The 25339-nt window shown below is 52.8% G+C and overlaps 2 protein-coding genes across 2 annotated transcripts in view; one reads left to right on the forward strand and one right to left on the reverse strand.

The window, feature by feature from the left end:
• Positions 1-313: 313 nt before the first annotated feature.
• LOC110477787 (microsomal triglyceride transfer protein) lies at positions 314-11189 on the forward strand. Its single transcript, XM_031505127.2, has 18 exons — positions 314-468; positions 2396-2574; positions 2934-3077; positions 3543-3650; positions 4188-4304; positions 5137-5276; positions 5354-5507; positions 5693-5850; positions 6059-6224; positions 6630-6737; positions 6826-7038; positions 7135-7349; positions 8388-8485; positions 9166-9287; positions 9580-9801; positions 10117-10241; positions 10451-10621; positions 10875-11189. The coding sequence occupies exons 1-18, from the start codon at positions 402-404 to the stop codon at positions 11020-11022; spliced, it is 2655 nt and encodes an 884-aa protein (XP_031360987.2). The 5' UTR covers positions 314-401; the 3' UTR covers positions 11023-11189.
• Positions 11190-16809: 5620 nt separating this feature from the next.
• ADAMTS14 (ADAM metallopeptidase with thrombospondin type 1 motif 14) overlaps positions 16810-25339 on the reverse strand; it is a 28425-nt gene continuing 19895 nt past the window's right edge. The window contains exons 8-22 of the mRNA XM_031505128.2: positions 25170-25313; positions 24474-24606; positions 24239-24352; positions 23920-24068; positions 23544-23719; positions 22564-22697; positions 22179-22302; positions 21989-22069; positions 21677-21840; positions 21091-21256; positions 20322-20454; positions 19973-20180; positions 19298-19424; positions 18810-18920; positions 16810-18312 (exon numbers count right to left, since the gene is read on the reverse strand). Of these exons, the coding sequence (XP_031360988.2) occupies positions 17987-18312; positions 18810-18920; positions 19298-19424; positions 19973-20180; positions 20322-20454; positions 21091-21256; positions 21677-21840; positions 21989-22069; positions 22179-22302; positions 22564-22697; positions 23544-23719; positions 23920-24068; positions 24239-24352; positions 24474-24606; positions 25170-25313 (2290 nt within the window). The 3' untranslated portion in view covers positions 16810-17986. The remainder of the gene's footprint in view (positions 18313-18809; positions 18921-19297; positions 19425-19972; positions 20181-20321; positions 20455-21090; positions 21257-21676; positions 21841-21988; positions 22070-22178; positions 22303-22563; positions 22698-23543; positions 23720-23919; positions 24069-24238; positions 24353-24473; positions 24607-25169; positions 25314-25339) is intronic.

Raw genomic sequence — 25339 nt, forward strand, 5'->3', positions numbered from 1 at the left:
TCCCCCTTCTGGGTCTTTTCTTTTGAAAGGAACTGTCTTCTCTCCCTTGATGGGAAGAGAGAGATCACCAAAAGACAGAGCAGCTTTCTGAGCATCGCCCTCCCGTGTCAGGACAAACGGGCAGTTCCTCCACCCCTCAATGCTTCTGGCGGCTCTTTTTCTTCCAGCATCCCTCCCCTCCCGCCGGCTTTTGGCAAACCTCAGCTGATTTCCAAAGGCCCCGCGGCTGCTGGGGGTTGGCACAGAGGTTTAATTATTTGCCTTTCCTTGGGTAAGGCGGGGACAGGGAGCAGGTCGGGCCCCATCCCCTGACACTGCTGATCTTGCCCACTTTTGTTGTGCGGTCCCTCTCTCCCACCCCCTCCCTTTCCCTGCCTCCCGCCCGGCTCCCGGAGCCCACTATGGATCCACAGGCGGTCTGGGGATGCTTTTGTCTGCTTTGCTTTTCCCTCCTGAGAGCAGCAAAAGGTAAGAGAGACTTTGGGCTAGTTTAGCTCCAGGGACTCGAGGGGGTCTGGATGTCCTGAGAGGTGAGATCTTCATCCCAGCACTTACATTCCCGGTCTGCAGCCAAGCAGGAAACAGCGACTGGAAAACTGCAGACAGCATGAGCATCTCCTGAGGCCAGGAAATTTTGAGGATTGTGGAAATCCTTTCTGGAGGGGTGAGGAAAACCAGAGAGCTGGAGCTTTTTAAACTGCATGCAGTGCAGAACTGTAAAAACTCCTCAGTCTGTCTCACAGAGGAAAGCCCCAGGGACTGACCTGGACTTCCATTAATTCATTTGTTGTTAAAAGCAGCAAAGCTGTAAAACATTTCAGAAGTCCAACAACTGCATCAAATTTGCAAGAGAATTTCAAGTGACTTTAGAAAACAGATTTGACTGGTTTTGTCATGGCAAAGACAACCCTCCCCCCCCCTTCAATCACACTTGTATATGAGCAATAGGAAGGGACTTCAAATAAGTCGAGAGAAATAAGATTAAAGCAGAGAGTTTTGATCTAAAGCTGTGTCACGATCCGCTTATAGCAGGGTGTCGTGATGGTTTCTTAGCCAATCCCAAAGTGCAAAAGAAAAACAGCAGGGGCTTTCAGTTTAATCACAACAAATGCACCTTTATTAGGGGCCAAAACAATAAATGTGATAGTGGGGTCAGAAAAGAATAGAAGGGGAGAGAGAGAGAGAGAGAGAGAGAAAGAGGGGGGATGGGAATAGCTACCAACACAGGCGGAGTCCTCACTGGTCTGGATGATGGGGATCCGTCTTGTTGTGTTGGGGAGAGTCTCCAAAGTCCTACCTAACCCAGGGGTCCAGTTATAGGGAAAAGGGGGGAACAGGCAGAACAATGAGAGTCTGTTGAAATTGCTATGGGGGGAACAGGTGAATCTACTGAAAACCATCCAGGCAGGACGAACACAATGAAGAATAAGTCCATTGAAGTTACTGGAAGAAAACAGGTCATGTCATTAGTGGTCACACCACCATTTCCCTCACTCCCTGTGGTAGGAGTCTCAGTCTCAGTCCTTGGGGAGAGGGTTCTTGATCTCCATCTATCACAGTGGTAACGAGGCAGATGAGGGGTCTTCAGTGAGAGACCACCAGAGTCACCCCAACAGTTCATTTGGCTTAAGGGTGGAGAGTGAAGCAGGAATTGCAGCAGGCCGCTCCGTGCTGGGTCCACGCTGGGTCTTCACCAAGTCCTTGCCAGCTCCTTGCCAAGTTCCTGCCAGGCCTCGTTGGGAACAGCCAACATGATGGTGCAGCAGCTGCACCTGCACTGTTTCCTTCTCCAAGCCAGAACAGCAGAGGGGGAAGGGAGTTCCTGCTCGTGGCAATCGGCAGGCAAATGAGTAAGGGTCTTCAGACGGCCTCTTACAAGCTGTCCCACCAACTTAATTTTGTCTTAGCATAAAGATAGTGATTTAATTAGGAGTTAGAAGTTCTGATGGAAAACTGATAATATGAAGGATTCAGCTTCTTTTCTCCCCTAAAGATGTTGATTGTGCCCCAGTTAATGCCCAGTGCTGAAAAGGCACTGGAGATATCCCTTCTGTCCGTGGACATGCTCGGGAAACTTCCCTTCAGGATTAAAGTGTGTTTCTTTGTCATTTCTAGAAGTCCTGAAGTGCCCAAGCAGAGCTGCTTCTCCAGCCATCTTTCTTAAGGCAGGGCTGGAAACACCAGCCCCGAGAGCACCCAAATATCCAAACCACAGGCACAAATAACTGCCCATGAAAACCTTCCCATCAGCTAGACTTCCCCTCCCAGGACATGGAGTGATCCAAGCCATCAGCACTCCTGCAAGTCTGGGTGCCCTCTGGGATGGAGGTTTCTGGGTATGAAAAGTAGAGGTGATCCATGACCTCTTAACTTCAACATTTCCATCTTTCCACAGGGAATTTGCTGCTTTCTTTCCAGCCCAGGAGGCTGTACCAATACCGGTACACCCTGGATGTCCAGCTGAAGCACACATCCACACCATCCCCATGGGGAGCCCGGATGCAGGCCGAGGCATTGATCCATCTGCACCGGCTCTGGAGCGACCGAGGCGGGCAGGAGCTGCTCCAGGTGCAGGTGTGTGCAGGGCAGGTACAGCCATCCCAGCTGCTCCAGGTGTGTGCAGAGCATGTACAGCCATCCCAGCTGCTCCAGGTGTGTACAGGGCAGGTACAGCCCCATCCCAGCTGCTCCAGGTGTGTGCAGGGCATGTACAGCCATCCCAGCTGCTCCAGGTGTGTGTACAGGGCAGGTACAGCCATCACAGCCAGGTGTTCCTGCTGGGAATGCCCCAGGAGCTGCAACCCCTTCCATTTCTAGCCCACACCAGCTGAAAAATGATCTCTCTGTCCAAATCCATTGCCTGCAGGTAAAATGCACACCAGCTTTAGAGCAGACACTTGGTCACTGCTTTCTGCCATCTTCTGCTGTCGCAGATCCATGACCTGAAGGCCCAACGCCAGCCAGAAGAAGAGAAGAGCCAGGACAGCACCAGAGGTTCCCCTGTAGAGATTGCACTGAGCCCAGAGGCACAGGCAGAGCTCCAGCAGCCAGTGCTCATCTCCTGGATCAGTGGGAAGGTCAGCTGGACACCTCCTGGGCTGTTCATGCCCTCTGCAAAGCATTCCTGTCCTCATCCTAAATTTTCTGGACTATGAAGCCCATGGGAGTTCCTGCTCCACCTCTGATTTCAGAGCAGAAGGAACTGGACAGAGTGGCCAGTGTTGGACCCTACATGGAGTCCTGTGCTCCAGAAAGACTCAGCTGGAGCTGCAGAATCCCATGTTAAAGCTCTTCAGTCCTAACCATGGGATATAAGCTCCTTTCTGGCCCTCTCCTCTAAGGCTATGGAACCCCAGGGTGGGAAAGAAAGGGAAATTTTGTGCTCTTGCATTCACAGTCCTCATGCTATTGAGGGATAAGGGCCTCCTTGAGAAAATTCCACAGGGTGTTCTCAGGTTCCCTTCTGTCAGAGAAGGCAGCAGAGAGCCTGCAGGGACCCCAGAGATGTCCCCTCAGCCAGGCACCACTTCCTGCCCTCCCAGGTCAAAGCTTTCTATGGGAATAAAGCGGAAAACATCCTGATCTCCAACCTGAAACGAGGCATCATCAGTCTGTTCCAGCTTCAGCCCCATGCCAGCACCACAGTGGAGGTAGGTCCAGAGCTGGGACCAAAAATCCAGGGAAGCACCAGGAGAGCTGGCCCTGGAGCCTAGCCAGCCCAGGAGCTTCAGCAGGGGGGGCAAAATTCAGGATAAACAGCATCAGGTCTGCTGCTCCAACCAGGTTGTGAGCAAGGATGACTCTTGGAAAGGCAGAAGACCTAAAATAAAATAACCTAACTTTCAGCAATAAAATCACAGCCTTTCCCTGGACAGTAGGAGCAGCAGAGAAAAAACTCCACAAGCATTCCTGCCAAGCAGGATTTGCTTTGCCAGCAGCCAGCTGGAATGACCTGTGAACAACATGAAATAGTCTCAGAACCCCAAATGCAGTCACAGAGATGCTTAATTACATCTTAATTTAGAACCTGAATTTACAAAGATGCCCAGATGGATTTGGAGCTATCCAGCCACCCCCTGATTTGTCCCACTTTCTAGATTTTAGATGCTGTTCTGTTAGGCTGGCCCTTGTGTCTGTCCTCTCCACAGACTGTTTAATACTCGTGGTCACTCCCATCTGTGTTTCAGGAAGATGCCTCTGGAAGCTGCCAAGTCACCTACACCGTGTCCAACCATTCCATCACCAAGACCAAAGATCTCCTCAGCTGCTCAAAGCCAAAGTCTGGATTCACCTCCGTAAACAAAGCAAGTCCATTGCTCTGACTGTGGGGGTGCTCAGTTCACAATGAGTACAGCAGCGCAAACCCTAAAATCTTTTTACAGGTGGCCTTGGATTCCCATTCCCAGCTGGCTTCAGCCTTCTGCACCAGCTTGGGATGGGACTCTTAGACTCATCCTCAAAGTGGGATGCACCAACATCCCTCAGGAGGATCTTGAGGTGTCGAGGTGGGAAGGAGCATTAAAGGTGCTCTGGGTCACCCCATCCCCACTCCTGTTATCAGTTCTGAGCTGTCAGCTGGTCCTGCTTGGGAAGGTGGAGACACAGGGATGTTTTCTGGGTCTCAGACTCATTGCATGGGGGATTAGTTTGACAGGCCTCTGTTTTGCTTAAAGCAGTAGGCTGTGTTCAACTCTGACATAAACCCATGAAATCCCGTGGGTCTTAATGCAGTTATACCTGCCATAAACAAAATTTAAGTTGTTTTTTTTAATATATACAAATTCTACTGAATTCAATATAAAAATGGACGTTCCCATGGAGACCCCTCGAGCCCTGGCAGGGGTCTCAACACCACCTTGTTGTGCAAGTCTCTGTGGTGTCACCATTCTGTCTACCTGCATCAGCCTTGGGTGGGAGCATCTCCTTGCTGGTCCTCACACCTGGTGTTGCCTTCTCCCACATCTGGGAAGAAGGCGGGCTCTTATGGATTTTCCTTTCCTACATTTTGCAAGTAAAGTAGGCGACTTTGTGGGCTGGAATGTTCTTTTTCTGCTAATGTAAAGAGAGAAGTCTCCTGGGGAGAAGGCAAGGGGAGAAAATGTTGCATTTTTTTTTCCTTGCTTTACCTTTTCCAAGATGTTTGGAGTTAAGTGGCAGCCCTCCAGCAGAAGCCAGTTTGTGGTGAAAGACAGCCTACTCCAGTCAGTCCTGGCAGAGGAAAGCCACCTGGTGGCTCCAGCCCTGAGATCCTACTCCAGCATCAAAATCACTTCAAGGTGAGCCACGATCCCAACCACTGGCCATGGAGGGTGGAAATCACAACTGTTTCCATCAGCTGTTTCTCCCTTCACAGGCAGCAGCTCCAGCTGGTGTCTCCTGCAATGCCTGGGCCGGCAGAGGTGTCTGGACAAAGCCTTAAGGATGTGCTGGCTGGCATGGGGGCAGAGCCCCAGCCCCTGGGCATGGCCAGCCTGCCCTTCAGGAGGGTCTGCACCCACTGCCCATCGGTCAGTGATGCTACCAACCCCCAGAACTCACCAGGAGCTCTGCCTCAAGCTGGGCACTTGTGGGGTTTGGGGTTAAACCCCAGTGGTGCTCTCAGAGGGGCTGCTATGGTGCAAACAAAACATGTTATCCCATGGTAACAAGGGAAAAGAGGCAAAATCCCCCCTAACAAACCTCACCTTTGCAGCTGAGAGCCTTCCTGAAGGCTTCTGACAGGAAGAGAGTCAGAACAGACACCTCGAAGGTGGCGACAGCCTGGCAGTTCCAGAGGTTCATCCAGATGCTGCGCAGCGCCAAGAAGAGGGATGTCCTGGAGCTGCTGAGGAGAGCGCCCGAGGAGACACGGTGAGAACCCCTGAAGCTATCTCTCCAAAATTCCCAGCACTGGACAAGACATCCAGGGTCACCTGGTGCTGCTCCATGCACCATCCCTGCTCCAGGCAGCCATCCTGACTTGTGGCAGAGTTCTCTGGCTTCTCCTAAGGCTTGTCCTGTCCAAGCACTGATGGTTTTTGCGGCTGTGCCACTGATGACTTCCCTCCTCCTGCTCCAGCCCCTTCCTCGTGGAGGCAGCGGTGGCTGCGCAGTCAGTGGCTTCCTTGGCAGCGCTCTCAGACTTCCTGGATTTCAGCAAGGAGCCCAAGTCCCTCCTGGAGAAGTTTCTCTATGCAGCAGCTTTCTCTCCCCGGCCCTCAGAAGAGCTTCTCCACCTCGTCCTAGTGAGTACAGACATCTCTCTCTCTTCCCCGAGGGTCTTGCATTGGGGATGGATCCACACACCATGGAACAAGGAAAATGTTTCTGTAGAAATTGATTTTCCTGCCCATGGGATTGTTTCATGTGCATTTAATGGGACACTGGTGATGGGAGTAGATGCTTCTCAGAGGGACAGAATCCAGCAGAAGGTGCTTTGTATCAGTGGATTAGAGATAATAAAATCTTAATTTAGAAGCACAGCATTTCATCCAATTAACTCACACCTGGCCTCCTTCAAGGCAGGTGAGCTAGTTTTCCCTTACTTGCTTGAGATGAGTGGTAAAGCATATTCCTTCTTTTTCTTTTTTTTTTTTTTATTTCCCTCATTTCTTTTTTCTGCTTCCTGTCACCCCTTTCCTGATGCCCAGGACAAGCTGGATGGGAAGCATCTGGCACCTGAGATCTGGGAGACAGGAATAGTTGCTGTGGGCTCTCTGGTAGGCAAGCTGTGCCAGCAGAAGCTCTGTGGGCTGCAGGTGGGTCCTCTGCAATCCCTCACACTTGCAGTTCCAAGGTGGAATCTCCTGTCCCTCACCTCCCTCTCCTCCTGCAAATCCCGAACAGGTGGTGGAGCGTGGGGTGGAAATGCTCCTCAGGGGGCTCAGAGGTGCTGAGGAGGAGCCCGAGGTGGTCATTTACCTGCTGGCTCTGGGGAATGCAAGGCTCCCTGAGACCATCCCCACCCTCCTGGAGCTCGCCGAGGACGGTCCCACGGCCATCACCAGTGCAGCCACCTCTGCCCTGCAGCGATTCCCCGCTCCCCACATCTCCAGCGAGGTGGGAGAGGATGTTGGGAGGCTTGGTGCTCCCCTCCCCACTCAAAGCCAAGCTGCTGCAGTGCACTTCCCTCTTTTAATTGCCCCTTCTCATCAGGTGAAGCGTGTGATGAGGAGGATTTTCCACCAGAATAGGAAGAGTTATGACAAAACCTGTCGCCTGGCTGCTGCAGAAATCCTCCTGGATAGCCACCCCTTGCCCATGGATGTCATCAACATCCTGCTGGCCACCAGCGAGATGGAGACTGAGATGGCCACGTTCCTGCTGCTGAAGGTCCAGAACAGCCTGCGTGACCACCACCACCTGGCAAGGTGGGGCTTGAGGGGACGGGTGCATTTTTCCCTCTGCTCTACATCACCTTTTTCTCCTCTACAGCACCTTTTTCTCCTCCTCCTCCACAATCCAGCTGTGGGTTTTGGATGAACATGTCTTTAAAATGTGCTAGAATTGTTAGAATTCAGGAGCACACATAACCACAAGATATGATTATATGCAGGTGCTTTTATTGGGAGCTCTGGGAATCAGGGGTACAGACCCAAATCTGACTCCAACATGGCTTTTGAGCTGAACTATTTAATATTCTATCTATATTAATTATTAAACTTATATTGTTCTATTGTATACATTGACTTTATTCAAGCACGAGTTTCTCGTGATCTTTCTTAGGCCCCTGACCACAGTTACCCATGATTAATCTTATGATTAAACAGTAATTATATTTAATTACTAAACAATCATCACATCTAACAATTATATAATTTATCATGTACTAGCTATCCAGGTGCAGTTCTAGCAAGGTACAAGGCCTTCACATACCTAGGGTATTTTAGTTTTCAGGGCTACTAAGCTTAATTTTCCTTTTAACCCTAAATCCCCATGATTTTAAAACCTTTTTACTATCAGGATCACTTTGTGGGGGCTGCTTGGACATTCCTGGAGTAACAAAAGGGACGCAGATGCCACACAGCCAGGTGGCACCTGACATTCCTTATCATTCTGCCCCATGGCAGCAGGACCCAGGCTTGTGGTTTTGGCAGAGTCCTTGGAGGCTGAAGCTCTGGCTCCCAGGGCAGTGCACAGTTTGTACTTGAATTAATCTTTCTGTCTGCACAGAACAAACCAAACACTCACGTTTTTCAGAGCTAAGCAAAAGCTGCAGAAAAAGCCAGAGGAAAAGAAAATTCCAGGGTAGCCCACATCTAATGCTTTCATTTTTCATTCACACTGCTCTGGGCAGTCACCAATCATGAGAAATACTTTGGCAAATTATATTTCCTTCTGTAGTGACCACTGACCTTTTGCCTTCCCTCCCTCACAGTGCTGACATATCCTTTCCCTCTCTTTTCCAGGAAGATAATGAAAGACATCATGGGAGACCCACGGATAAATAACTACAACTTCTTCTCTAAAGTTGGCATCTCCTCTTCTTTCTCGGGACCTCTGACAGGTGACAGCACAGAGGACACTGATCCCACAGTCCCCTCAGAGGGTTAAAGGAGGGGTTGGTGGGAAAAGATGGATTCCAGAGGAGGATTCAGGTCTATAGAACGCCCTAAAATTTCAGGGAAGTTTCTGAGGGCATCCCCCAGCACCAGCTGACTGACACCACCTGAGATATGAACTTGACCTTCTCTAACACAAACTTTTCCCAAATGCTGCTGGTTTGAAAGAGGAGCTTCAGCTGGAGTTGAAACCAATGGCATGGTGCTGGCGGGAGTTTCTGTGCTTTCCCTGGCAAGTCAAGATATTTCACTCCATTCCTTACTTCCTTTAGTATTTTTAATAAGATCTTAAAAGAGGAGGATTCCTGCACTGAGATTTAAAAGAAAGAATCAAACTTCAGAGACTGCAAAAAGCAGTCTTGCTAAGTATCTGCTGAATTCTTCATCCTCCTTTCTGTCCCTCTTCAGATTAGCTCAGTCTGGTCTTGCAGAGGGTCAGTGAGGTAGAATAGTCAGGAAGAAAAAAATAAACCAGACTTGCAATGCTGAATCGTTTGAGTGTTGCAAGAATAAAAGGAGAAGATGCAGAATAGTTTGGTTGGAAGGGACCTTAAAGATCATCCTGTTACCACCCCCCTTCCACCAGACACCCAGGGGTGCTCATGGGCATCTCTCTGTCTGCCAGTCACCCAGGACCTGACTTCCACTTTTGGGCTGGACCTGCTGTTTTTGGAGGGTGGATTCCTGAGGAAGAGCATCTCCGACTTCTCCCTGCTCAGCCACGGCCAGCGGCTCCGTGCAGCTCAGGTGCCGGTGGGAGAGGGGCTGAAGGGGAGTGACAGCACCAACCCTGTGTCCCCTCTTCACCTCCTTGTGGTGCCTCACCTCTGTGCTCAGCATGTCCTGTATCAGAAAAAGGCAAATTCCCAAATAACCTGTGTGAAACCAGACACTCCTGCTCTGGAGAAGGGAGTCCCCTGCTACCCCAAAAACCAGAGGATGCAACACTGATACCTCAGGGTGCTCAGGGGTGGCTTGGATGCCTCATCCAAGTCACTCCATCACTCAGGTCCTGCTCCCGTCCACCTGTGTCTTCCAGGTCACCTTTGAAGTGCAAGGGATGGAGTCGATGATGGGAGAAAACCTCTCAGAAGGGGAAGAGGAGCTCATGGCTGGGATGTCGGCCACCTTCTTGGACGTCCAGTTGCGGCCAATCATCTTCTTCCAGGGGTACACAGACCTCATGGCCAAGGTCCTGCTGAGCAGTGGAGAGCCCACCAGTGTGGTCAGAGGGAACCTCCTGCTGATGGACCACCACCAGGTACTGGATGGGGAAGGAGCAGTGGCCTGTCTCCACACCACATCCCAGTGAATGCAATGAAATGAGCCTGTGGACGTCACACACCCCAGACACAGATCTGAGAGTGAGGTGGCACTGCCAGATGTGTCTTGGGGTTGGTCAAGCAGTGCGATGTCTTTCCCTGCCACAGGAGACCCGTGGCTGGAGCTGCCCTCTTGCAGGTCCAGCTGCAGGGCTGGGATGGACATTCCCAGCAGCCAAAGGCCCTGCCGCTGTCAGCCACTCATCCAGGAGCAGTACCTGGTCCCAGGTAGCTCTGCCTTTTCCATCTTCCAGGTCATTCCTCTGCAGTCTGGCCTCCAAGTGACCGTCAGACTCCAGGGTGGGCTGGGGCTGGACATTTCAGCTGACATGGACGTGAGCATTTGGGATCAGGAACTGAAAACCAGCATCAGTGCGAGGTCAGCTTGGCTCTGGGAATGGGAATTCCCGGGGGGTAAGGGTGGATTCCCACAGCTCCCTGCTCTTCTCCTGGTGGGTCCAGCCTTTCCTGGTGCATACACACCCATTTTCCATGGCCAGACCTCTAACTGAGGTGTTTATGGAGTTGTTTGGTGGCCAGCACAGGCCACTGCTCTGTGACCAGACCCTACGTGCTTCTCTGTACCAGGGGAAGCCTTGCCATGGATTTCCAGGCAGAACTGGATTCCCCTTTCCTCCAAGCCACCCTGAGGAGCCAGACAGAGGTGGAGACCTCGATCCACTTTGACACCAAGCTGAGGTTTTCCAGCAGCCCTGTGCTCATGTGCCTGCAGCTGAGAGAGGAACAGGTCCCATACAGGTAGCACCAGATCCTGTAGAAACATCCTGGTGGGCTTGAGATAAAGGAGGACTTCTTGGGAAGAGGAGAGAATGAATGGTTGCACTTACTGGGTGGGAATTGTTAGGGATGAGGGAAGGGCGCCACAAGTTCCTGATATGGTGGAAGCACCTTCCATAAGACCATCAGGACATGGTGACTGGGCTGGTCTGGGAGGAGAAGGCTGAGATCCACCACAGGCTCCTGCCCATCCTGCTGCCACTTTGTCCCACAGAGAAGTCCTCACAGTTTCCCAGGCTGCCGGGAGCCAGAGCAGCACCGCTCAGAAAGGCCGGCGTGGCACTGTGCACGGGAGGGAATTTACCTTGCACCAAACCAATTCCAAGGTCTGCAACCTTCTGCTGACTGCAGAAAAAGAATAAGGAGTCAGAGCACTTTGGGATTCTCCTCCACAACCACCTTTGAACGAGAAGAATGCTGCAATAAGGGCATCAGAAGGGACCTCAAGAGGAGCTGCTGAAGAACAGACACACCCCTTGCCCCCAAACCTGCCATCACCCCCCAAAGGCTGAGATTTCCCCCTCCTGGACTCCTCTCCTTCATGGGGAAGGGCCTTGCTGGAAGCCAAGCTTTTCCTCATGAGAAACGGCCTTGTTTTGCAAGTGAATGACTTTCTGAGAGCCCAAGAAACCCTCCTGGAGGACTGAGTGCCCAAAATGCTGTGTTTTCTCCTGATTTATCAAAGCTGTCAGGAGGGGACACATCTGCAGCCAGCTGCGAGTCCCCAGTGGGGGAATAAATTACTTTCTTTGGTTGGGAGGTTGGCCTCCCAAGCTGAATTGTTACCATGCACCACCACTCAACACCTCCAGCACTGGAGGGAGGCTCATGAGGTAAAAGCAACATTTCTTCATTCCTTCCTGATAATAATGTTTCTTGGAAATATTTTTAGCCCTTTTTTTGTGTGCTTGTGGCACAAAACAAGTTTTTAGGAAAGAAAAGAGTGATATGGAGTATATTCTGTTTTAATTATGAGCCTGAAATATTAGCACTGAGTCTCCTGGTTCAGGGGAGGAGACTTGCCTGGCTTTCTATCTGGAGACACCAATTACAAGTGCTTTGGTTATGTACAGAAATAAATGCCCTGCATTTTTATATTGTTTCTGACTCTTAACTTTCCTGGACACACGGAAGGGAAGAAGGGAGAGGCACTTCCAGCAAGAACCTGCTTTCTATGTCTGTATCTAGGGTGCTCCCTTTCCTCTTTCTCCTCCTCTAGAGCTTGAAAAAGGCATATATTTATCATCCAGCTGATATTTACCCCAAATCAGCTGAACTCCTAGTCCCAAAAGATACTTGTCCTGCCAGAGGGACCAGGTCCTGTAGCTGGGATTGAAGTTGGGAATGGGTTTCCAGACCCTTTGGAAGTGGTGAGGATATCTGAATATGGATTTCACCAACCTGCATTGCTGCTGGAAGTTTTGCTGTCCTGCTGAGCCACTGAATCCTGAAGTTTCCAAACCCTTCCAATGAATTTTTTTTTCCCCAGTCCTGATTAGATATTAAAACAGCAATGAAGGAACATGGGCTTTTTGGTAAAGTCACCCATTTCCTTGGCAAAGGCTCCAAACCCTCCTGGAAGGGACCTTTCAGCCCCAGGTCCCCAGTAAAGGTGGCATTGTGCCCACAGAGTTGGAATGGAGTTATCTCAGTTTAAGTGGGCAGAAAGGGACCTGCACCTGGGTGTATTTTATCCAGCCTGTTCCAGCGCTTGACAGCCCCTCTGTGAAGAAATTTTTCCTCATTTCCAACCTCCCCAGCACACATTTGAGGCCATTTCCCCTTGTCTGTCCCCCTCCCCTGGCTGTCCCCTCCTGGCAGGAGCTGTGCAGATCCAGAATGTCCCCCCTGAGCCTCCTTTGCTCCAGGCTGAGCCCCTTCCCAGCTCCCTCAGGAACTCTCCATTCCCTTCCCAGCTCCCTCAGGAACTCTCCATTCCCTTCCCGGCTCCCTCAGGAACTCTCCAGCCCCTTCCCAGCTCCCTCAGCCTCCCAAAGGGTCATTCCATCCAGCAGCAAGTCAAAGGGACAATCGGGCAGGGCTGGATGCCAGATGTGGCTCCTGGTGAAGCCCCCCAGGACAGCCAGTGCCCATCCATGTCCCGCCTCTCTGGGAGCCGCAGGGACCGCAGCCGGCTCCCACGGGGATCTCGGGACCAAATCCTCTGCTCCGGCTCCCCAGGGATGTCCCACGGGTGGCACACAAGGTCGAGGGACCCCTACGATGGACCAGGGCTGTTCCTCGGCAGCCCCTCGCCCTTCTGACCGGGGTTTTGGGTGGCAAAGCCGTCCCCTCCTGGCCTCCAGGCTTGCCAGCACAAGCGGTTTTCCATGTTTTCTTTGACCCTGCAAGTCACTCTTACTGCCAGGACATCCCATCCAGCCCTCAGGAGAGCACATGGACACCACTCACCAAACAGGGCAATAAAACATTATCTACCTGTCTGTTCCAGCTGGCTGCAGAGAAAAAGTTACCACGAGAAAGAGTGATGGAATGCATCTGGAAAACGGCAAGGATTGGATCTCCATGGGAATTTAGTGGAGAGGCAGCTCTGCAGTGCTGGGGCAGAGCTCTCTCTGATCAGCCACTGCTCTCTCCTTCCTAGGCAGCCTGAAATACAAACAATTGTATTTCCTGATTGCTCGGCCCCAGAGACTCCTCAGACTCTACGAAAAATCAAAAAAAACCCTCAGTTTATAACTCACCAAAGCAGCAGTGAAAATCCCAGCACCAAACTGTGGCAACAGCAAACCTCACGTGAAGCTGCAGCTGCACATCCCAAACCTCCACTGCAGAGCTGGCAGGTGCCTTGGGACAGGCACATCACACCAGGATCCCTGCAGGGCTTTCCTAGGACGTGCACACTCTCATCTGACAGCCACAGTGCCACAGGGGAATCAATCTGGAGTATCCAAGGAGCAGCAGCTGGCAGGGTTGCTGTCATAACCTGCCCAGCAATCAGGAATATAGGGAGAAAGCTGGGAAGATGCAATGGGACACAGCTGGGCAAACCACAGCAGCTGTGTCATGAGCAGATCCCTGCAGGAAAAGCTGGGGGGAAGCTCAGGGCCAAGGCTGGTGAGTCAGGCAGGGAGCCTGGGAAGTGGCTGAGCTGAGCCAACAAGGCTCCAGGGCTGAGATAAAACCCTTTGGCAAAAGCCACGGGAAAGAAAGCTGAAGCTTTCCTAGAAAGCTGCTCCACCCACTCCATCCTGGCCAACAGTGTGAGTATTGAAGGGATGCAATAGGTGCTGTAGGAAAATTAGAAGTGAAGAAGGTGTTTGGAGACACAGCCATAATTCCAGTTCCCATGGGAACAATGGGGACAAGCACCTGCTCTGCTCCATCTCACAGAACACAAATTCCTGAATGGTTTGGGTTGGAAGAAACTCTAAATCTCATTTCATTCCACCTCCTGCCATGGGCAGGGCATCCTCCACCAGACCAAGTTGCTCCAAGACCCATCCAACCTGACCTGGCCATCCCAGCAAGAAAAGCAACAACCACACCAGTTGCAAGCCTTGAAGTCTCTCATATCCCTTACAATCCCAGAAATCCCTCCTTGCCCAAATATTGTGGCTGCTGCAGCCTAAAAACCTGAAGGTGTGATGAGCTGTAGTGATGCTGTGTGGAAGGGAAGGACCCAACAGACAGGTGGAAGAGTTTTTCCATGGTAAAATCCAAGCAGGGTTTTCAAAGCACTTGTAAAAGCAGGCACTGCAAAGATCCAGAGGAATCCAGCGTGGCTGGGTTTTAAGGAATGGCCTGGTAGGGTTTGGGTTTAACCTTTTAGGAGGGGCCATTAAAAACACAAGGAAAAGGACTGAGTGACTTCATTACACCAAAATGTCTGCAGGAGACATTTAGAAGGGCGCAAAGCAGGAAGGATGAAAAGACAGCCTTTTTTGAGGGATTACAGCAGCATCAGTGACCACCAATTAGGTCAATCACAATCACAGTGAAGTCAATCACCAACATCTCTGAAGTTTCCACAGGAAGCACCATTTTGTGTGAGCTTTAGAGCAGCTCCCACACCCTCTAAGGGCAAAGACACTTCTCACCTCCCTCCCACACAAGTGCCACCAGCTGGCCACTGCTGCCATTGTCCTCGATGAAAAGTGGCACTGGGGACCACTCAAGTGTCCCCTCCCAGCCGTGCCCTGCAGAGCAAAGGGCAGGAAGCAAGGCAGGGAGTGGTCCTTGAGAGGGAAGCTGCTGCTGCTTGAGGATGGAGCATCCATAAGCTGGGACAACCGAGGCAGCACCAAACCTTGTTAGAGAGTTTCCCTAAAAACCCCGGCAACAGGAACTGGTTTTTGGCATCAGACAGGAAATGGGGGCTGCCAAAACACACCCTGACACTTCCTCTCTGGCCTCATCCCATCCCTGGCTTCACCTCTCTACATTTTTTACCTGGACATGGCATCAGGGTCTCTTTTTGGCCTGAACCATTAATACATCAATATTTATTTTTGCAGTGGCTTAACTGTTTATGTTTCTGTATCTATATATGTGTATCTCCAGAGATTTTCTTCCTTCTCAAAACAGCAATGTGAAACTCTGGCTGATAAAGAGGAGGCACCGGGTTGAAGTAACACAAAGTAAATCCATTTCAACAAGCACACATGGGTCACACTCATATTTACCCCTCTACACACACATCCCCAAAACAGATCAACAGCAAGAGATTTTTATGTGGATTTATTTTTATTTTTTTACATTATGTTAGAGTTCAAAAAAAAAAAAAAAGGAACCCAACAAAATTAATAAATATTAAAAGTTAAAAAGCTCTGAATCTCGTATGTACAAAACTTTATACATCATGGTAACACTGGACAAGGTCACAGCACAGGGACAACTCCATGCACCCATCTGGTTTAGGAGGGTGCAGGGGATCAGAGTCACCCTCTCCTCCTCTAGACAGGACCAGAGACAGGACAAAGCCACCCAAGATCAGCCTGCCTTCAGCTGGAATAAGTTCCCCATCCCTGGAAGTGTTCAGGGCCAGGATGGGGCTGTCTAGGGGAAGGTGTCCCTGCCCATGGCAGGAGGGCTGGAACTGGATGAGCTGTACAGCTCCTTCCACCCCAAAGCATTCCAGGATCCCATGAAAGCCCTGCAGCATCACCACCCCAGAGCAGCCACGGCTGGTGGGGGAGGTTATCACAGCCTGCTTTAGATCTCCCCCACCTCTCAGGAGATCCTGAGGTCAAAATCAGCACCCACAGTGGAGCCCCCTGCTCAAACGCCCCCAGGGACAGTGGGTGCACGGAGCTGGGTCAGCTCCCAGCCCCAGCTCTCCCCTGAGGTGTAGGAGGAACCACTGCAAATATTCCTTAAGCAATAAAGCACCGAAGTCTAGGCCAGCACGGAAGAGAGGGGAGCAGCTGGGAATTCCGGAGGAAGGACATCACAGCCCATTTTTGAGGGGAAAGGTCTTTTTGTTATGCTCCTCCGAGAGCAAACAAAGTGATCTTTGGCACAATAAATAAATGCTGGCACTCCCATGGAGGGGCTGGGAAGGGGCACAGCAGTGGTGGAGACATTCCAAGGGATGAACCCCACCCTGGTATCCCCACAGGATCCCCTGTGGGTACCAGTGTGCATGTCCTGGGTCTGGGTATGCCACAGGCACCCTCCATGTGCCCACTCCCACGAGGTGTGCCAGCTGTGTGGCTCAGACAGATGGGGGGTTTGTTCCATGTTTTGGGATGCCTACCTAAGGCCAAAGGGCAGCACCCAGGAGGCCGGGGGCCTCCAGCCTCAGGTACTTTAAGAGAAGGTGGAAAAATGCTCGTCCAGCTGTGCCTCGGCAGCAGGAGGGTGTTGGGAAGCCTCAGGAGAGCAAATGCAAAGTCCAAAGTTTAAAACATCCAGAATGCAGAGGGGTCTCCATCCATTTCAGTCAAAGCAAGCACCTCAACCCTGTCACAGTCCATGCCAGACTGAGAAAATCACCCCAGCCACCTCACCAGCAAGCCCTGGCTACCTGCAGAGCTCACAAACACTGTCCCTAGGGATGCCACATCCTATTCCTTGGATACCAAGGAAGCAGGAGCCTCAGGGCCAGCGGATGCACCCACACCATGCATGTGCTCCCAAGGACATCCCACTCTGCAATGCCAAACTGGTCTGTCTGCCAAGCCTTGCCTTCCCAGGACTCCACCTCCCCGTTCCCACAACTTCCTACCCCCCAGATGCCCACCTTCCCCTGCCACTGCACCCAGAGGTGCCTTAAGTACCAAAACCATGGAAGCCCCCTCAGGGACACCATTTTCGAGAGGTTTTTGAGGACTGAAACTTGTCAAGGCAAACCCTGTACCCAGTGCTGGCCCAACACCCAGCAAGGAGAGGGCAGCCCAGGGCTCCTAAAGTGCTGTGCAAATGTTTAGTATTTGGCACAATAACTTGTAACAGCATTAATCACCCCTTTCCACCCTTCCCCGAGCAATTAGAGATGCAGATGAATCCTCGTCTCTCTCCTCTCCTTGTAACTGCCCCTAAAATCCACTCCTGGCTTCCCCATCACTCCCATTTCCCCTGGAAGCTGTTGCTGCCCCAGAGGCACTGGGTCCAAAGGTGCAGGGATGAGGTAGTGATCCTGGGCACTGGTATCAGCTCAAGGCTGGCCAAGGGCAGTACTGGCTAAAAAACAGTCACCCCCAGGTGATGGGCATTTTTGACACCAATTTTTGGTCTTTGACCTGTGGTACTTATTGCTCACTTTGGAATCTCCTGGATCATTTCCTGCCTCCAGGATTCTATGCTTGTCACATTCCACCTTCCCCCAGACATGTTTCCCAAACTCTCTACCCCAACAAGGACAGCCAAAGTAGCAGTTTGGGATTTCCCCTCTCTTCACCTCACCAGTTTCCCTGCCTAGATTCCCAGGATCCTCCCACTGCTATCCCCAAGCTCCAGGGCTGAAGCACCAAGCCAGGACCCTCCTATCCAGCACATCCTGTGTTGGTGCTTGGAGCAGGGGGAAGGAAAATGCGACATTAAAGCCATCACTCCTCCCACATATTTTTAGCACCTTGGGAGGAAGCAGCCTGTGTACCTGCAGCTTTTTTTGCCCTTTTCCATCTTTTTTCCCACAGCACTGTCAAAAAACGCCATGGCATGACTGGAAGGGCAAGCAGGACCATGGGAAATGAGTGGTTTTCCCAGGAATTTCTGGGTGTGGGGTCAGGTCACTCCCAAACCTGGCAGTGCCACCCCTGAAAACCATTGCTGGAAGTTGGGGGAGAGGAAAAAGATTAAGAGAATGGGAGGGAAGAGGGAGAAAGGCTTTCCCTGCCTCACAGTGAGGTGGTCCCGAGCAGGTTACCTGCCCCCCTGGCCCCTTCCTGGCTCCCTTGGGGCTGGCAGCTCTCCTAGAGAAGCACCACTGCTGGATACCCCAGGGGCCAGAGTGGGGTCCCCAGCAGGCTCCCCCTGAGCCAGGGCAGTGGGGTAGGGGAAGAGCACCAGAGTGGGGCTGGGAGCAGTGGTTCCCAGGGGAATGCTGGAGACAGGGGTTGAACCAGTGCTGGAGGAGGCTTTCTTCCCACAGGATTCGCAGCAGAGCTTGTTGTATCCAGGGATGGAGCAGTAACGAGCCAGAACCTCCATCTGGCAGAAGATAGACTTGTCCCCGAGGCAAGGCTCCCCTGGAGAAGGACAGAACAGCATAAAATAAGGTGGCATTAGGCTGCCAGCCCTGCACCTCTCCAATGGGATTCCCAAAGGGAACAAGGTACCCTTTCTGCCTATCCACACAGGAAGCAGGCAAGAGGGACCTGGAAAATGAAGCTGAAGCACTGAAAAATTCTGTGCATGGAGAAAAAAACAGAAAGTAAGGGATGCTCCAAACCAAAATGCACAGCTATGAAGGACTCCAAAGGGGAAAACCAGGAGCAATCTCCCTCCTTAAAAAAATTCCAAGGTAAAAAGAAAAGGGCATAAAAACCGGGAGGCAAAAGGAGCTCAACATGGGAACTGCAGGACCTCGTACACCACAAGATGGCAATGGAGCAACGCGCTCTGGAGCAGAGGCATCGGGGATGCAGCAGCAGAGGCTGAAACTCCCCAGCAGCGCTGCTCTCCCACCTCTGCACTTCCCCGGGAGGGTTATCCTGGGAAACACCACCCTTACACGAGCACTTACTGGAGGAGATCTTGCTCACAGGGTTTTTGGCTCCGTCCTGGGGCACCCGCTGCCCTTTGGTCGTGCCGTGGTCACCGGCATCGACACTGGTGGTGATGCCGGAGAGCTTCCCTGCAGAGAGAACACCATGATGCCCAGCAGCCACAGGAGGCTGAGGGCACTCAAAATATCTCGGGAAGGTGTTTTGTTTGTTTTATGGGATCTCCTTAAAAACTAAATCCCTTAAGCACCCAGCATTTAAGCTGCTCAAACCCCACCTAACATAAACTCAAGGGCATCCATCTCCATCAGCTCATCACACATTCAAACTGCCAGAAAACCCAAAATCAGCCAATGCCAGGGCTAAGAGCAGAGAAGGGAAATATTTTGTCTGGCTTTTAAGTTTTTTTTACTGCCAGCCACATCAGGGACGTTCAAGCCAACCTTGTCCACTGGCATCTCTGGTTGATCCCCACCAGCACATGCCCCATCCCAGTGCCTCCTCTCACCCGGGCAGAGGGCCACGTGGCAGCCCTGGATGGCCTCTGGCTTGTCACCCTCGCAGCGTGCGCTGCTGTCACCACCCTTGCACACCACCTGCCGCTGCTGGACGCCTTCCCCGCAGGTCACCGAGCACTGCACCCAGACAGACAGACAGACAGTCAGCAACGGCATGGGGACAGCCCCCACATCCCCCAGGATGTGGTGGTGACTGTTCCTCAGGTGGATTTTGCTTTCTGATATGGGGTTTCCCTCCCTGTCTCCCAAACCCCCACGGTCTCTGCACAGCAATGCTCTCTCCTCTCTCGTTTTTCCTTGTACCCTTATTCCCAGAAGTTTTCAAAGCCAGGCTTGGAGCAACCTGGTCTAGTGAAAGGTGACATGATCAAGGCAAGGGGTTGGAATGAGATAGGTTTTAAGGTCCCTTCCAACCCAAACCATTCCAGGATTCTGTAAAAACATCACTGTCTCTTGTACCCGTATCTCCACCAAGGCCAGGCTGGATGAGACTCTGAGCAACCTGGTCTAATGGAAAGTGTCCCCATCCATGACAGCAGGGTTGGACTAGATGACCTTTACAGCTCCCTTTGAACCAAACCACTCTAGGATTCTACTCCATGACCCCTACAAGCACCTGACCTTCACACCCACCTCCCGTACCCTCCTTCCAGGGGCTTCCTCACCTCGGACCAGGCTCCTGTCCTCCACTGTGCGGGGCAGGGCAGGCGGCCGCAGGGCCGGCGTGTCTCGGGGCGCTGCCCCGGGCAGTATTTGGTGTGCAGGGTGCGGTTGGTGCCATCCTGCAGGCGCTGCAAGCACTGCACCGCCCGCGCCTGCACCCCCAGCTTCCCGCAGGAGCGGCTGCACGCACCCCACTCCTCAGCCACCCACCTGCCAGGGTGGGAACATGGACAAGGAGAAGGCATTTAAGGCAATGCTTATGCTGGGAAGCAGCTGGAAACGCTCCCAATGCGACCCCAGGCCACCCCCATGAGGAATGGGAGCACCTCGGGCCGCACAGAGAGGACTTACATGGGCTGGGAGCATTCCTGGAGGTTACAGCGCCTCCGGATTGGCTTTGGCTTCTTGCCGTTGTCACAGAAGTTCCTGTGCACCATCCGGCTGTCGCTCTTGCGACGGCAGCCGTACTTGGTGTACTGGATGCCTGAGGGGGCAGAGTGTGGGCAATGAGGTGGTGCATGTGGGATCCCTGCAGCTTCCTCCTGGTCTTCTCCTGCACCCCTGCTGGGATATGTGCCCCCAGATGTCACCACTCAGGTGGGACCCAAGGTTTGCTAAGAATGTTCCTGTGGCTGCTGAGCCCACCACTGAGTTCCCCAGCCCATGGAAAATGACCCAGCCCACAGGAGGGGTTTGGACCAGGTGATCTTTGAAAGCTCCTTCCAACACAAACCACTCTGATTCCCAGAGCACAAGGTGCTCCTCATGATCGAAGGGCCAGATCCCAGTGGCCATATGGAAATGAAGCTTTCACCAGCAAACCTCACGCCTACTTCTGCACAAACTTTAGTAGTGGTCATTTTTAAAATCACTGCTTCTTGGCTCAAATCCAGTTAGAACAGCCAAGGAATTCAAAAATCCTAGCAGGTCCACAGGTAGACAAAGGTACACACACCCAATCACGCAAGCCTGTTTCTGTAAGAAATCCAGCTAAAATGCTCACTTGAACTGCTTTGCAATGATTTCTCCTTGCCAGAGATGCCCCAAGGGGCTCACACACCCTCTACCATACCCAACACCCCCAGGCATGCCCTGTAGGCTGTTATGAAGAGGAAGTTACCTCCTCCACACGCCTTGGAGCACTGGGACCAGCTCTTGAGGGCCCACTCGTAGGAATCCATCTCCTCCAGCAGGACATTGTTATTTCCAATCATGGGCAGTAGGTCTTCGTGGATGATGTAGCGGTACATGAGGCTGCTCCTCACCTCCTCCTCCTGAGGGATGACCTGCAGGCCCAGAGGGAGCAGAGGGCAGAAGAATGATGCCATGGGAAAGGGACCACGTGGCAGGGCAGCCTACGCCCAAAACTGGGACAGAGGGATGGATGGGAGCACAGACCTGCCATTCCCCACATATCCAGGGAACCCAACCTCTAATTCCCCACAGACCAGCATAACTAAAATGGCATTTGGAGTCATAAACAACTGCTGCAGAGCAAAACGCAGCAACACATCCTTGTGCCATTCCCTCACGCAGCTGGTCACCCTTTGGTGCTTTTGGCTGGCTCATTCCCTGGATTTAATGACATGCCCTCTTCCTCTACCCACATCCTTCCATCACCTGCCACATACATTACACCTCAGACCACCTCCCCTGTCTGTGACAGTTGTCCCCAACCCCCCAGAGCATGTGCCAGCCAGGCTTACCAAAACACTGATGGCCTCGTGCAGGGGACCGCTGGTTTTCAGGCTCTCCTTGCCTTGTTCCACAGTGTATTCCCACTCCAAGCCCATCTCAATGAACACCTGGCTTTTGGCTTCCTGGCCCTTGGCATTCAGGATGAAGTTCCCCGTGGCTTGATTCTTAACAGCTGGAGGAGAAAGGAGGTATTTTCAATATCATTCCCTCTGGTCACTCACTTGGAGGATGGGAATGACCTACACAACACCCTCTTTGGTGGGAATTATGAGAAAAGGGTTGAGAAAGAGTGAAAGAGAGGTGGATTAGGGCATGCTCACCAATGCTGTGGGATGCTGGCTCCATCTCTTCTATCTGAAGGTGCCTTGCTCCAGCTGGGATCTCAAACATCTTCAAAACACCTGAAAGGGAGTGAAGAAGGATGGAAGGAAGAGAAACAGCAGGTTTCCTCCAACTGGACACAGGAATCCAGCTTGTGAATCTGCTTCCAAACTCACCCAGCCCTCTCACCTGGCTGCTTGGGGGTCTTGGCCAGCGTGCCCTTCACCGTCCGGCAGTGGGAATTGTCCCCACCGCAGACCCCACACTTGTCATCCTGCTTCAGGGAGCCAACCTCCTTGTCACAGCCAACGTGCTGGCACCCAGGGGAGGAAAGGACAAGCCTGGGGTTACATGCCTGAGGTCCAGCCTGGGATTACAGCCCTGCAGCCCAGCCCAGGGTTACAGCCCTGCAGCCCAGCCCAGGGTTACAGCTCTGTGGCCCAGCCCATCACTCCACCATCTCCCTTTGCTACACAAAGGCTTGGTCCCCAGGGGCAAAATCCCATGCCCCCAAGGGGCTGGACTCTCTCCTGGCCAGGGGAAGGACAGGGACAGCCCCACAAGAGCTCCTCACCACGCACTCGCCCCGGACACAGACGCTGTAGGGGTCTTGGTAGCTGCAGCGGGTTCCGTCGTGAACAACCTGGTTCATGAACACCACGTCTCCCGTGCCCTCGGACTGACAGATCAGCTCACACTTCTGAGCATCTGTGACAAAGGAAAAGGAAAAGGGAGAAAAAGAGAGGTGGGGGTGGGAAAAGGAGTTGTGGAAATTCATAACAATGAGTGAAGAGAGAAACTCATCTCAGCTTGTACCCCTGAGCACAGCCACAATTCCAAAGCCCAGGATATTCATGTGGCTGATTTCCAAGGCTATTTGCAGCTCAGGAGCCTGCACTTTTGCCTAGTACACTCAGGAAATGAAGGGAAGGACAGGACATACTACATGAGGCTGCAATGTAAGTAGGCAGCTCTGCTCTGGAAACAGGCTGGGAGAGCTGTGGGTGTTCAGCCCCAAGAACAGAAGGCTCTAGGGATAACTTAGAGCCCCTTCCAGTGCCTGAAGAGGCTCCAAGAAAGCTGGAGAGGGACTTTGGACAAGAAGAAAGGCGTGACAGGACAAGGGGAAATGGCTTCAAACTGACAGAAGGCACAGTTAGATGGGGTATTGGAAAGAAAATCTATATTGTGAAGGTGGGGAGGCCCTGGCACAGGTTGCCCAGAGAAGAAGTGGCTGCTTCCTAATCCCTGGAAGTGTTCTTCCAACTGTAAGCTGGTCTAGTGGAAGGTGTCCCTCCCTGCCCACGGCTGCAGGGCTGAAATGAGATCATCATTAAGGTCACTTCCAACCCAGACCATTTTGTGATTCCATGATTTTAAAAAGCTGGCTGCTCAATGTCAGCTTATTGCACAACAGTTTCCAGCCCAGGAGCTTCCCATCACCCAACACCTGTGCAGCTGGCATAGTCTCCATCCCAGGCTGATGGCCACCAGGGCAGAGTCCTCTGGAGGAATTTGGCTACTGCTCCTTTGCTAGGACCGGCCAGCACTCACCATCATGATGCTCGTAGGGAAGCCAGGAGTGTTTGCTGTTCTGGTGGGTGTAGTAGGAGTTGCGCTTGGAGCACTGCTGGGCACGGAAATCCTGGTAGGGCCCCGGGCACTCCTCGGCGTTGCACACCTGGTACTCGTAGGTGGCTCCCGGGCACTGGCGCCCTCCGTATGCTGGGCTGGAAAAGAAACCCAGTGCCTTGTGAGAGCGCTGGAGGGGGATGGTGCTCAAGCCCAGCACAGCTCAGTGCCCAAACGCACGGTACAGCTCCCGCAGGAACTGATGTCCCCATCCCTGCCAACAAGGGGAAGAGCCAGGAACCTCTGGCTCGCGGCACTTCCAGCTGGGAAAAGGGAGGGAGGCAGAACCCGGACGTACGGCGGGTGGTCGCAGCTGCGGCTGCGGGATCGCACGCCTCCCCCGCAGGTCCTGGAGCACGAGCCGAACTTGGACCAGGAGCTCCAGCTGCCATCCTGGCTGTAAGGCTGCTCCGACGTCTTCCAGATGCAGTGGCCCTTGAAGCACCACTGGAAGGGAGGAGAAGGAAAGAGTTCCAGACCTCTTCCAAAGCGCTCAGCACCAGTGGAGAGCCCTCCTGCACTCACAGCACTACAGAAACGGTAAAGCACAGGAGGAAGGGGCTCTTCATCATGCCCTCGGACACATCCCTCCCACAGGAAGCAGGACCAGCCCCTACCTTGCCAGGAGAGCACTCGGTCCCATCCAAGGGCGGTCCCTTCTTAGTCTTGCAGAAGTAGGGGTTGTCCGGGTGGCTGCACCACAGCTGCTTGCAGGGGTCAAAGGTGCGGAACTGGGGGCACAGAGGAGCTGGGCTGGGACAGCAGCGGCGAGTAGCAGCAGGCTGGTGGCAGCCAGACTGGCTGAGGACCCCAGGGAGGGGGGACAGCGTGGCCATACAGCCCCGTACTCACTGCCGTGCACGTCTTGTACCCCACGCCGAAGTCGAAGCGGCACTGCTCGTCCATGGAGTAATTAATTCCCGGCAGCTCAGGTAATGTGGGCCACTGGTGCTCAAAGGGGTCATCCAGGAGGCAGTTGTAGGAGCTGCAGAGAGAGGATCTCCTTCCATCATCCCATCCCTCAGTTCCAGGCCACTCTCCAAATTCATCTACTGAGAAATTTGAATTCTCATGGAATCCCAGAATGGTTTGGGTTGGAATGGTCCTTCAAGGCCATAGAGTTCCACCCCCCTGCCATGGGCAGGGACACCTTCCACTAGACCAGGCTGCCCCAAACCCCATCCAACCTGGCCTTGGATACTTTCAGGGATCCAGGGGCAGCCACAGCTCCTCTGGACAACCTGCAAGGGCCTCACCTCCCTCACAGGGAAGAACTTTTTCCTAATATCCCATCTAACCCTACTCTCTGTCAGTGGGAGGCCATTCTCCCTTGTCCAAAGTCCCTCTCCAGCTCTCTCAGAACCCCTTCAGGCACTGAAGAGGCTCCAAGGTCTCCCTGGAGCCTTCTGCCCTTCACGCCAAACACCCCCAGCTCTCCCAGCCTGGCTCCAGAGGCACTCCAGCCCTGGGAGCACCTTTGGGTACCAAAAGCCACCAGTCAGGGTCTGAAGGGAGACCACCCCCCGACCCCGGCTGGAAGGCTCATACTGGATGTAGCGGCTGAGCTCCTGCTTGCTGCAGCGGGACCAGTGGTAGCGGTGGAAGGCGGCCTGGACCAGCGGCGCCATGATGCTCCCCATGCTGGTCTCATCGGAGCAGCGGTTGCCCTGGCCGTCGTGCTCCATGCCCAACCTGGTGGGAAAACCCCAAGGGATTCA

Source organism: Lonchura striata, chromosome 7 (genome assembly GCF_046129695.1).
Source record: "Lonchura striata isolate bLonStr1 chromosome 7, bLonStr1.mat, whole genome shotgun sequence".
NCBI lineage: Eukaryota > Metazoa > Chordata > Aves > Passeriformes > Estrildidae > Lonchura > Lonchura striata.

Coding starts and splice junctions, on each gene's coding strand:
- LOC110477787 (XM_031505127.2), top strand. CDS start 402: ATGGATCCACAGGCGGTCTGGGGATGCTTTTGTCTGCTTTGCTTTTCC. Junction 2,575..2,933: donor AGGAGCTGCTCCAGGTGCAG/GTGTGTGCAGGG, acceptor CTGCTGTCGCAG/ATCCATGACCTGAAGGCCCA. Junction 9,802..10,116: donor TGCTGATGGACCACCACCAG/GTACTGGATGGG, acceptor TCCATCTTCCAG/GTCATTCCTCTGCAGTCTGG.